Below are 13,087 nucleotides of genomic sequence, written 5' to 3'. Positions count from 1 at the left end.
CTGACACTGAGGAGGGTACAGGGCCAAGATAGCCCAGGACTCACCCCCGGCTCGGGGAAGCTCAGGGTCTTGGGGTCTCAGCGCAGGGAGGCAGGACTTCGCACTGGCGACAGCAGCTCTCCTTATCAGCCCATCCCCCAAGTCAGCCTTGAATACTCACTTGGTCAAGGATTTCCAGGCCGTGGCTGGACTGGGGGCTGGGGGTTCCAAAGGAGACCCCTGGGTTTGGTAGGTGGGCTCACCCTCCAGCATCCAGGCCCCGCCTGGCCATCCTCTACAGGTAGCACATGAATGTGGGCAGCCCGGGGGACACTTTTCTAACCCCTCAGCTCTTCTGTGAACTACTTGCCAAATAACCATATGGGGGGGGGGACCCCTCGCCCCCCCGCCCCAGGGTGGGTGGGGGCGTTGTCTTTCCTGGCCAATCCCAGCCAGACACGCAGCCTGCACGTGCAGTTCTTCAGATCCACCACTAGAGGGGGCCCTCGAGCCGGCCTACCTGCTCTGCCCTCCCGGGGGACTCAACCACACAGTTAATTATTAATAGACGTCCCACCCCTCAGAGTGGTGATGGGTGCACCCGAGTCCTCACCAACACCCCTGCAGAGTGGCCAGTCCTCTGGGGGCCTCGGCCCTGACGCCCCTCCCCACCCCAGAGCACCAGGCGCTAGCTTGCTCGCGCTCTCTCTCTCTCTCTCTCTCTCTCTCTCTCTCTCTCTCTCTCTCTCTGAGCCCCTTCACAGCAGGGGTTCTCAACGCTGCCTGCACTTCAGAAACCCCCAAGAAGTTCAAAACATTCCCATGCCTGGGCCCCCACCCCAGCGATCCTGGTTTAATTGGTCTGGGTGCAGCCTGGGCATCAGGATTTGTAAAGCTGCCCAGGGCATTCTCACAGGCAACTGAGCTGGGGACACCTTCTCTACAGCGTCTAGGACAATTAATCACCTTAGCCAAGGATCTCCAGTCCCATCACACGAAGGCCCGGGAGATGGGGAGGGAGCAAGGAGCACCAACTCTGCTTCCTGGGTCTACCACGCAGTGGGGGCCAGAAGCACATAGGAGTAAGGGAAGACCAGGGAAATGCAGATTTCAGGGCTCACCCAGCCCCTTTCAGAATCCTTGTCTGCTTTTCTTTTCATTTTTTTCCAGACAGGGTATCTCTCTGTCACCCAGGTTAGAGTGCAGTGGCATGATCACAGCTCACTCCAGCCTCCACCTCCCAGGCTCAAGCCATCCTCCTGCCTCAGCCTACTGAGTAGCCGGGACCATAGGCATGTACCACTATGCCCAGCTAATTTTTACGTATTTTGTATAGAGACGAGGTTTTGCCATTTTCCCCAGGCTGGTCTTGAACTCCTAGGCTCAAGCGATCCACCCACCTTGGCCTCCCAAAGTGCTGGGATTACAGGCATGAGTCACAGCGCCTGGCCTCCATATCCACTTTTTAAAAATAAAAAGAAAGCTCCCAGCAGTCTGTCTTGGAGACAGGCTGTTTTCACTCCAGCCTTGGACCAAAGCACACACTTCCGGAGGAGTGAGGAGAGTCCCATCCACATCCACCACGTCCTGGCACAAAGCTGCACCTCGCCACGTTGAGCGAGCCCCCCCTGGACCGGGCGGACACAGGCCTGAGGAGTGAGCCGCACCAAGCCCGCAGCCACGTGGCCAAGAGGCATTTTCTGAGCCTTCATCAAGAGCAGGGCCAGGCTGCGGTAAGCACCCCCAGTCACGGTCTCCGGGTGGGGATGAGTCCCAGGCCAGGCTCGCTGACCCCATGCCCCAGGCTGGTACTCAACCCTCACGCCAACTCTGCCCTACAAGGGGATTCTTTTTTTTTTTTTTTTTTGCAAGACAGAGTCTCGCTCTGTCGCCCAGGCTGGAGTGCAGTGGCCGGATCTCAGCTCACTGCAAGTTCCGCCTCCCGGGTTTACACCATTCTCCTGCCTCAGCCTCCCGAGTAGCTGGGACCACAGGCGCCCACCACCTCGCCCGGCTAGTTTTTTTGTATTTTTTTAGTAGAGACGGGGTTTCACCATGTTAGCCAGGATGGTCTCGATCTCCTGACCTTGTGATCCACCTGTCTCGGCCTCCCAAAGTGCTGGGATTACAGGCTTGAGCCACCGCGCCCAGCCTACAAGGGGGTTCTTGGCCCCATTTCACACCCGTGAGGAATCTGTTTTGGACATGGGAGGCAACAGCCACAAGATCACACACAACTCAGGGTGATGCCAGGACTGGAAACAGATCTGTCGGGCCCCAAAATTTACTCCTTCACCACCATAGGCCTCCCAGCAGTTGGGGATGGACAGGCGGACGGGGTATCTCAGTGGGGGCTCGAGTGTCAGAGCAGAGAAGGGGGCCATGGGGAGTGCCCTCCTCAGCCCAGGGCTGGGGGGAATAGAGAAGCCTCCACCAAAAGCTGACACGAAGGTGCCCCACCCCAGGAGCTGAGTCTCAAACATACAAGCTGGCCAGTTAGGAGAGAGTGGGAGGAGGAAACCCATGCCGAGGGGATCCCTGGCCAAAGGCATGAGGCAGAGAGAGCCCCACGAGATCTAGAGGCAGAGAGGATGACGAACTTGGAGGTGTGCACAGTGCGGGGGCAGGGAGGGAGGTGGCATTGCTCAGCAGGGCCAGATGGTGGTGGGCCTTCGACCCCGAGTGAAGGAGATGACGCTTCATCCTGAAAATGATGGGAGGCCCCCGGCGGGTCCCAGGCAGAGAGGCAGCTTGGCTTCCAGAGTGAGTGCACAGCACCCCTGTCCGCTGCTCACTGATGTCAATACACCCCTACCCTCAGTTGTGACAAAAAGTGTCTCCTGGCATTGCCACACACCCCCTGGGGACAGACTCGGCCCTGGGTGAGAACCACTGCTCTAGAAGAACCTGGAGGCACCTGGGCATCAGCGTTGTATAAAAGGTCCCCCCAGGAGCACCCCACATGCAGCCAGGTTGGAGAACCAGCAAGGCGGAGGGCGGGGAAAGGGGAACCGGGGTGCATTCTCACAATACCCCCAGAAAGTGGATATTACCAGCCTCATCTTACAAACAGGGAAACCGAGCCTCCAAGAAGAGAAAGAATTTCCCAGGTTCACACTTACCAGGGGTGCCAGGACTCAACCAGCACTGAACTCCCTAACTCCTAAACCTGAGCTCCCTACGAGATGGGGCTGCTGGACAGAGAGCTGACTGGCCAGGTTCTGGTTGTGGTTCTGCCACGCAGTCCTCAGCCCCAAGACCGTAGGCCAACCCCACCACCTCTCTGGGACACAGCTGGGACCTTCCCCTCGCCTGGGCCCTGGGGATGCGGGGACGTGGGGACGCCCGCAGGTTCTGCTGCACTGTCGGCCCGGCACCACCAGGGGGAGCTCCGACAGAGTCCGGCCAGCGGGACCCAGGCCAGGACCAGTGTTCGGTCCCCCGCCCCCACCACCCCCTCAGGTTCCCTGGCCCCTGACGCCACCCAGCTCAGCAAGCCTCCTGGGACCTGGCGTCCTCGGTCACGGCTCACGGCTTCCTTTTATCTGCACTCTCAAATAATTGAGATGAATGTTATCGGTTCACCCTGGGGCTCTAATGGACTGCGTCTTATTGGAGGGATAAAATCACGGAAGAACCCGTCCCACAGTCACCTCTGCTGAGGCCAGCGAAGCCTGAGTCCCTATGTCATGCCCTGCCACTCCCTGGCTTAATCAGCCTGGAGTAACCTTTTATGCTGCAGCCCTGGGGCAGACCCAGCTGGCTTCACATCCCAGCTTGGCCCGGGCACCGGCTGGGTGATGCCTGGCAAGTTGCTGACCTTCTCTGAGCCATCCTTTCCCCTTCGATAGCAGGGGATAATGTGAGGGCCCACCTCACAGGGCGTGGGGCTGTGGAAAGCACACACGTGCACCATCCACAGCCCATGGTGTCCAGCGCCCAGGCGAGGCCTGCACCACCCATGTCCAGCATGGGCCCAGCTCACACCACGAGCTCAACAGTTAATGACCTGCTCGCTGACTGATGTCAGTTCTTACTGTTGTCTGTGGTCACCACCATCATTTGCCTAGAAATCTAATGAGCGTAAGGACCACGGCCAGGGCATAGGAAGGGGCTGTGGAAGTTGGATGCAGGGCCCCTGTGCTGGCTCTGGGGCTCCAGGCCTATGCGACCACACTGGCACTCACCCTAAGGCCATGAGGACCCTTGTGGTACCATGCAACGCTCCCCACTCAGGAAAGTCTCTGGGTTCCAAAGCCCAGGGAACCCCCCACAAGGCATGGATCCAACTCTAACTCCTGCAAGCGTGGCCACCAAGGAGTCCAGGTACTCTGGCTGGACTCCCCGGGGTGCAGAGCGGCTGCCGAGTCGGGTGAATATGGTCAACACTGCCCCGGGACTACGTTCCATCCTCCACAGTTATGAGAAAGAGGGAGGCTAACCCCTCCGGGGACCACAGGGGGCCAGGTCACGTGCCTGGTGGGCTGCAGGGCAGAGCAGAGAGCTGAGGACCAAGCAGAGCAGCACATCTGGGCTTGGGCCAGCCCTGTGCGTGAGCCTAATGATGCCACCCGGGCCTCTCGAGCACTCGCTTGAGGACTGAGTCTCCTGCCCCTCCGGCGATGGGAACAGAAGGGACAAGGACTCCTGGGTGCCTGGCCTTGGTCAGGGACCTGTCAGACTTGGCAGGGCCTGTTTAGTCCTAGTAAGGCTCAAGGACAGAGAAGAATGTGGATGCCCCGGCGCACCCTTCACAGTCCTCTTGGTGGAGTGGAAAGTGGGGACTCCCTGCTGAAGCCCTCGCCTTGGGGAGGGGCTCCTGCCACAGCCAGTCACAGGCAGGTCGGGCAGATGCCTCCAGCGCTCACCTAGTATCACAGGTGATGCAGGTGACTGCTTCCTGCCCAGGTCAGGCCTTGGGGGCCTCCCGAGAGGCCACATCCAGAACCAGGAACTCACCTGCTATCGCTTTCCAGAAACACGGAGCCGCGGCTCTCGGCCAGTGCCGTGCTGATGGGCGAGAGGCAGAAGGGCGAGGAGAAGGCATCTGAGTCCGAGTCAAAGGAGCTGTCTCTACTCACGCCCTCAGCTGACAGTTCCAAGGAGCCATCCTCCTCCCCGGCCTCGGGCCGCAGCTCCCGCCCCTCCTCGGTGACATCCTGCGGACTGACTGTCGACAAGATCCCAGAGGGGCTGCGGGCAGGCCGCGAGGCCGGCTGGGCACCATCCACCCCCAAGCCCTGAGCCAGCTTCTCCTCGTCCTCCGGCGCAGGGCTGGCGAGCACGCCGTCCGGAATGCTCTGGGCCACCACTAGGATGTCCTCATCTTTTGGGGTCAGGGTGGGCCGCAGCTCCGTGGGGGAGGGCTGGTGGGAGGTTCCTGAGCTCCGGGTGCGCCGGCCCCGAGGGTGGGGTGCCTTGCGAACGGGGGAGCTCTCGGGCGTGATGTAGCGTAGGGCCTCCTCGTCCTGCCTCTGGATGCGAGAGTTGGGGACCCACGCCAGGATGAGGGTGGCTCCCAGCATCTCATCCTTCTCCATGTACAAGCACAGGTAACCTGTGAGGAGCCGGGGGACGGTGTGTTAGAGGCCAGGAGGCTGTGGATGAGGCCCTTGTGGCACCTTTGGCGAGCTGCTCGGAGAGGCCACCACCCTTTAGTGAAGTGCCAGTCCGGCCTCAGATACAGCCTGGCCCTGAGCAAAAACACCAGAGGGAAACTGGGGAGCTTGAAATGAATTCCAGCTACGTGTGTTTTCTAAGAACACACTTCCAGCAGATCCAGGGGGCACTGGTCCCCGAGCACCAGTCTGCCATGCGCTTTTCCTTTTGGTTTTGGTGTTTGTTTTTTTCCTTTGAGACAGGGTCTCACTCTGTGCCTCAAGCTGGATCTGTGCCTCAAGGCACAATCTCAGCTCACTGCAACCTCCACCTTCCAGGCTCAAGCAATCCTCCCACCTCAGCCTCCCAAATAGCTGGGACTACAGGTGCACACCACCACACCCAGCTAATTTTTTTTTTTTTTTTTTTTTTTTGAAATAAGGTTTCACTGTGTTGCCTAAGCTAGTCTCAAACTCCTGAGCTCAAGTGAACCACCCACCTCAGCCTCCCAACGTGCTGGGATCGCAGGCGATGAGCCATCAGTTCAGGCTTACCATGCACTTTTCCAAGTACCAGGGGCTCTCCCTGTGTTCAGAGCCCCGACCCTGGCCCCAGGGCTCACCTGCCTAAGGCCTCCCTGTCTGTGTGAGCCCAGCAGCCCACGTGCCCAGCTTCATGGCTTTACAGCACTGTTCGGAGGGATGGAGGCTGGAGACTTCATTCTATTTCACAAAAAGAATTCATCCAAGCTGGGTGGTATTTGGACCTTTTCCAATCATGAGTGGCACTCGTGGCGTTTTTAAAACGCAGGTTGTTGGAGGAAGGGGCCACCTTTGGAGGTGAGCACTGACGTCACGCACGGGGTTGCTGGGGACATGGAGAGGAGCAATTTCTCCTGGGCCAGAGCAAGTGGGTGAGTGCTCGGCTCTGGGGGGAGTGGCATTTCCTAACACAGCATCAAGCAGCTTTGGGATATCCCGATTCCTGGGCCTCCCCCACCCAGTCTCCAGGTCTCCACAATTCAGACCTCTAGAATCTCCTAAGCACTGCTCCTGTTGCCAAGAGAAGCTGGGAAATTTGGGGAATGTCAGCCAGCTGTGCATTAGGGTAACATGAGCCTGAGGCTGAGAAGTGTTTCCACATCCTGGAAGCACGCAGCTTTGAGATCAGCAAGCGGGTCAGGTCCGTAACGGCTGCTCCCCGGTCTCTCTCTAGAAGACCTCAGGCCAGGCGACCTCTGGGTCAGGGGGCTGCATCGCCCAGAACCTGCACCCCTTTCTAGGGCACTCCAGAGAAGCCCCTGCCCACACAGCCGCAGCCAACCAGCCAGTGGCTTTAAAGATACACTTATCAAGGCAGGGGGACAGAACACTCGCTTTAAATGTTTCATTGGCATAATTTAAACTTTTTTCTTGTTTAAAAATTTATTCAGTATTCGATTGAAACATAATTTGTATAAAGTGCCCAGATCTCACTGTAATGTATAACTTTGTTTTTAAATAGAGACGAAGTCTAACTTTGTTGCCCAGGCTGGTATCAAACTCTTGGGTTCAAGCAATCCTCCCACCTCAGCCTCCCAAAGTGCTGGGATTAGAGGTGTGAACCACCGTGCCCAGACGATAACTTTACCATTTTGCCATCTGTCTGGGGCTTCTGTCTGTACTCTTGCCCAGGCCAAGCAAATGTTAGGGTGTGCCACTACAGGCCACCGCTAGGCTGCAGGACCCTGAAATACCTTTTTAGCAGCCAGGGAAGGGGACGGCAACAGGAAGAAATGAGAAGAAAGAGTCCAGAGACTGCCCTACAGCCCCACCTCCACCGCAGACTGGCACTGTGCAGCTGAGAGTCCCTCAGCCTCTCTGAACACCGGCGTCCTTACCCACCTAAGAGGCCTGCTGGGGCCCTGGCCACGCCCATGAGGTGGTTGTGCAAATTAAATAAAGCAACAGATGAACAAAGCAATGCATTTATTTGTCGCAAGTCATTCACACGAATGACAAGGGGCCAGGCAGGCCTCAGGGATCACTAACCCATCTTTTTGTCCCTCCCTCTGGAAGCAGCAGGGCTGAGGGACTCACCCAGCCTGCCATGAGCCAGACTTAACACCCCCAGACCCTCCTTCCGGGAGGACAGCTGCAGTTAGTTACACGTTCTGGAAAAGGAACCAAACGCACTTGTCTCTCTTATGTGCTGTGGCCCAGGGCCTTTAGAGCCCTCACTCAGAAAATAACCCTGGAGCCTCGCCTGCCCTGGCTCACCTGGGTGGTGCTCCCCCAGCCCCTGCAGCCCCTCCGGCGGGTGCACGCAGACATTGTTCTTGGAGTAGATGATCTCTCCATCCAGGACACCGGGGGACCCGCTGCTGCTGCCACCAGGGGTAAGGGTCAGGAGGTCCGAGGCTTTGGAGGAGGCCCTGCGAAGGAGGCGGCCCAGAGACATTGCCGGGCAAGTGTTTCCATCCTCCGCACGCGTCAGCCCAGGCAGGGCTCGTCAAGACCTGCCTGGGGGAGGAAGAGAGAGGAGATGGTCAAGGTCGTGGACTTGCGTCCTGTCTCACAGCAGTACGTGTCACCTTGGCACCCAGTGGGTACTGGCTAACCACAGGAGCGCATCCTGCTGGTGCACAGCTCCATACGGGGTAGGCCACATTCTCCACCTGGGCCGGGCCACCCTGTCCATCGCAGGAGGCTGAGCAGCATCCCTCGGCTCTGGATGCCACTAGCACCTCCCTTCCCAGTACGACAACCAGAACATCTCCAGGCTTTGCCAAATGTGCCTTGGAGGACAAAATCCCTCCCAAGGAGAACCACTAAGCTACAGGAACTGTGTTCCCACCTCAGCAATTTCACAAAAACCTCCAGGCATTCTCTTTTCTCAGTTTCCCACCTGCGTCAGCACAAATGAGCCCTTCCAATTCATTAAAAAGAAATAAACAGGCCAGGTGCACTGGCTCACACCTGTAATCCCAGCACTTTGGGAGGCTGAGGCAGGCAGATCACTTGAGGTAAGGGGTTCGAGACCAGCCTGGCCAACATGGCGAAACACCACGTCTACCAAAAATACAAAAATTAGCCAGGTGCAGGGGTGGGTGCCTGTAGTCCCAGCTACTTGGGAGGCTGAGGCAGGAGAATCGCTTGAACCCAAGAGGCGGAGGTTGCAGTGAGCTGAGATCACATCACTGCACTCCAGCCTGGGCAATAGAGTGAGACTCTGTCTCAAAAAAAAAAAGAAGGAAAATTTATAAACAAAAGTATTAGTATCCAGAATATATAAAGAACTCCTATAAATTCATGATGAAAAGGAGCAACATCTCAACAGAAAAAAATTGGTGCTCCATACAAGAGGAAAACCAAAGAAACTGATAAATATGTAAAAAGATTCTCAGTTTCAAACAAAACTTCAACACCCAACAGACCAGTAAAAAGCAATTTTATGTCTAAAATACTGAGGATGAGGGAAAGGGGAGCTGTCACCAGTCCTGTCTCCTCCAAGGCGGGAGCAACATGGCAGGATCTGGCACCACTGAGAAGGCCCAAAGCCCCCTGAAATTCCTCTATTAGGAAATACCTGAGGGTGGTTCCTCAAACTGCGATTTGCAGCCCTATTGTAGATCCTGAAATCAATTTAGTGGGTCAACACCAGCATAAGAAGAAAAAAAGAAAAAAAAAATAGAAAATGCCCTTGAACCTTGGCCATAGGTAGGCTCAGCACTGTGTCAGGGAACTTCTGCCCCATGAGGACACACCAGTGTAGGTAAGACCTGGGATGTATGAAATGTATATATAATGTGTGCTGTGACCTAAAACATTTGATGACTCTGCCTGGAGAAACCCAAGGAGACACCTACTCAAATGCTTTGCAGCCAGTTTCTACCAAGAAAAATGAAACCACTGAACCTCTAGATAGCAGATAAGAACCAACTAGACTTCTGTACACACGTGGAGCTCACACACACACACAGCAAGCCGCGCCAAGGAACGACCATGTCAGTGAAGAGGCAGGCACAGCCGGGCACAATGACTCACGCCTGTAATCCAAGCACTTTGGGAGGCCGAGGCAGGCGGATCACCTGAGGTCAGGAGTTCAAGATCAACCTGGTCAACATAGCAAAAGCCTGCCTCTACTAAAAATACAAAAATTAGCCAGGTGTGGTGGCACACGCCTGTAGTGCCAGCTACACGGGAGGCTGAGGCAGGAGAATTGCTTAAACCCAGGAGGTGGAGGTTTCAGTGAGCCGAGATCATGCCACTGCACTCCAGCCTGGGTGACACAGCGAGACTCCATCTCAAAAAAAAAGAATTAGCAACTGGGAGTGAATAAGCCTAATGTGGTACAAGGGACGATTATTCTGCCTTGAAAAGAAAGTCTGACGCCTGCTATGGCATGGATGAACCCCGAAAACACTGCGCTAAGGGAATCAAACCAGTCACAAGAGACAAGGACTGCACGATTCTACTCGTGTGAGGTCCCTAGAGTAGTTAGGTTCACAGAGACAGGAAGTGGAACGGTGGGTGCCAGGGGGTGAGGTGGGGGGAACGGGGAGGTCGTGTTTAAGGGGGACAGGGCTTCAGCTTGGGAGGATAAAAGCGTCCTGGAGGTGGACAGTGGCAGCGGCTCTGTCCACTGACTACACTGAATGTACTCAATGCCACCGAACCTGATACTTAAAAATGGTTAAAGTGGTAAGTTTTACCTTGTATGTATTTTACCACAATAAAAAATTAAACATTATCAACTGGCGGAGGGTCTCCAGGAATATGATCTTGTTCTTTGAACTTTCTGCATTTTTTACATTTCTCCAAAGATCCAGAGCTGGTTGAGGGTGGTCCCTAAATCACCTCCTTTTCACCCCTAGCACTTGGCTAGGCTCTGGGACAGAGGGTGGGTGGGTAGCAGAACTGGCTCCCGCCCTGGCAGGAGGCAGGGGGCAGATGTCAGTGGTGATAGCCACCGTCCCAGGACCAGGCGGCTCAGCGCTCTCTGCCTCTGCTTCCCCTCCTCTGACCCCCTCCGTGCTTCAGCCTCCCGCAACCCTGTTTGTGTATTTCCAGTTGTCTCCATGGCTGCTGACTTCTCAAGCATAATATTCCAAAGATGTTCCAGCCAGCCCAGGAGTGGCCTTCCCATTCCCAAGTCTTTCCTCTGACAGATCTATCATTCCCATCTCTCATCTCACAGATCCCGGTGTCAACATCACTTCTGAAACTCACCAGTTCTGGAGGTGGGGACCCAGCTCAGATTCTCACCTCCTCAGCCTTGAGCCACGGACGCCCTCTGCCTGATCTTGACCATCTCCAGGGCCCTCATCCACTCGGCTCTCCCTAGCCCACCCCTTCTTAGGCCCCCTCAACATGTCCAATGAAGGCGGCAGAAGAAGTCGACCCCTCGGTGCAAGGGTCAGCAAACTTGTTCTGCAAAAGGCCAGAGAGTAAATGCTTTGGACTCTCTGGGCCAGAGAGTCTCTGTGGTGACCACTCAACTCGGCCCTTGGAGTGCAGGAGCAGCCACAGACAGTAAATGATGGGCATGACTGTGACAGTGAAGCTTTACTGATAGACACCCAAGCTTAAATTCTAGATCATTTTTTCACGTGTCCCAAAAAAAATTCTTTCCATTTTTTCAAACCCCTTAAAAAACGTAAAAACCAGCCGGGCACGGTGGCTCATGCCTGTAATCTTGGCACTTTGGGAGGCCTAGGTGGGCAGATCACCTGAGGTCAGGAGTTTGACATCAGCCTAACCAACATGGAGAAACCCCGTCACTACTAAAAATACAAAATTAGTCAAGCATGGTAGCACATGCCTGTAATCCCAGCTACTCAGGAGGTTGAGGCGGGAGAATCGCTTGAATCCGGGGGGCGGAGGTTGTGGTGAGCCGAGATCACACCACTGCCCACCAGCCTGGGTGACAGGGCAAGATGCTATCTCAAAAAAAAAAAAAAAGTAAAAATCATCCTTAGCTCATAAGCTGCACAAAACAGGTGGAAGGCTGGCTTTGGCCTGTGGGTTGCAGATGGCAGTGCCCTGGCATAGACCATCTGAGCAAATCCGGGGAACTCTTCTCCACCTATCCAAACCAGTTCCCGGCCAACCTCTCCAGGAAGCCTGCTGGCCACTCCTGGCCTAAACACTTCATCCCACACAGTGACATATGACAAGTAAGTGATGAAACTTAAAAAAAAAATCACACTGCAAACTACAAATCAAAAAACGTATTGTCCTTCCCAATAATCATGTGGAAAAGCTGTGTTCTTTCTAATGTTGTTTAGAATATTTTTAGAATTCAAGAATTCTTCAAGAATTGCAAGGTCAGTTAATAAGCCCTGCAGGAAAATTGTTCCCCGTCCTCTAGACCAGCCATGTCCAACAGAAACACTGCAGGGGCCACAGATATAATCTCAAATTTTCTGGTAGCCATAGGTTTTTAGGCCAAAAAAAAAAAAAGTGAAATTAATTTTAATAATTTTTAGCATAATACATCTAAAATATTATTTCAACATGTAGTCAATATGAAAATAATATTTTTATTTTTTTATTTTTTTTTGAGATGGAGTCTGGCTCTGTCACCAGGCTGGAGTGCAGTGGCGCGATCTCGGCTTGCTGCAAACTCTGCCTCCCGGATTCACGCCATTCTCCCGCCTCAGCCTCCTGAGTAGCTGGGACTACAGGCGCCCGCCACCACGCCTGGCTAATTTTTTTGTATTTTTAGTAGAGATGGGGTTTCACCGTGTTAGCCAGGATGGTCTCGATCTCCTGATCTGATGATCTGCCCTTTGGCCTCCCAAAGTGCTGGGATTACAGGCTTGAGCTACCGCGCCCGGCCTGAAAAAATTATTAATGAAATCTTTCACATTCTTTTTTTTTTTTTAGAGACAAGTTGTCACCCAGGCTAGAGTGCAGTGGTGTGATCACAGCTCACTATATTCTCAGACTCCTGGGTTCAAGGAATCCTCCTGCCCAGTCTCCCAAGTAGCTTGGACTAAAGGCACATGCCACCACGTCCTGATAATTTTTTTATTTTTTATTTATTTATTTATTTAATTTTTTTTTTTTGAGACGGAGTCTCGCTGTCACCCAGGCTGGAGTACAGTGGCCAGATCTCAGCTCACTGCAAGGTCCGCCTCCTGGGTTCACGCCATTCTCCTGCCTCAGCCTCCCGAGTAGCTGGGACTACAGGCACTGGCCACCACGCCTGGCTAGTTTTTGTATTTTTTAGTAGAGACGGGGTTTCACTGTGTTAGCCAGGATGGTCTCGATCTCCTGACCTCGTGATCCGCCCGTCTCGGCCTCCCAAAGTGCTGGGATTACAGGCTTGAGCCACCGCGCCCGGCCATAATTTTTTTATTTTTTGTAGAGATGAGGTTTCACTTCTTTGCCCAGGCTGGTCTTGAACTTCTGGCCTCAAGTGATCCTCCTGCCTCAGCCTTCCTAAGTGTTAGGATTACAAGCGTGAGCCACTGCGCCCGGCCTATTTTATGTCCTTAAAGTCTTCAAAGTCTGCTGGGCCGTTT

General features: G+C 54.6%; 1 protein-coding gene across 2 annotated transcripts in view; it reads right to left on the bottom strand.

Annotated features, from left to right (window-relative positions):
• The window catches only part of TBC1D16 (TBC1 domain family member 16), a 78,457-nt gene extending 69,985 nt beyond the window's left edge, over nucleotides 1-8,472 (bottom strand). For both annotated transcript variants that reach the window (XM_017879321.1, XM_017879322.1), the window contains exons 1-2: nucleotides 7,836-8,472; nucleotides 4,939-5,536 (exon numbers count right to left, since the gene is read on the bottom strand). In XM_017879321.1, coding sequence (XP_017734810.1) covers nucleotides 4,939-5,536; nucleotides 7,836-8,016 — 779 coding nt within the window. In that variant the 5' untranslated portion in view covers nucleotides 8,017-8,472. The remainder of the gene's footprint in view (nucleotides 1-4,938; nucleotides 5,537-7,835) is intronic.
• Between the last annotated feature and the right edge of the window lie 4,615 nt (nucleotides 8,473-13,087).

Source organism: Rhinopithecus bieti, unplaced genomic scaffold, assembly GCF_001698545.2.
Source record: "Rhinopithecus bieti isolate Rb0 unplaced genomic scaffold, ASM169854v2 scaffold_9899, whole genome shotgun sequence".
Taxonomy (NCBI): Eukaryota; Metazoa; Chordata; class Mammalia; order Primates; family Cercopithecidae; genus Rhinopithecus; species Rhinopithecus bieti.
This window is presented reverse-complemented; position numbering and strand designations above follow the sequence as displayed.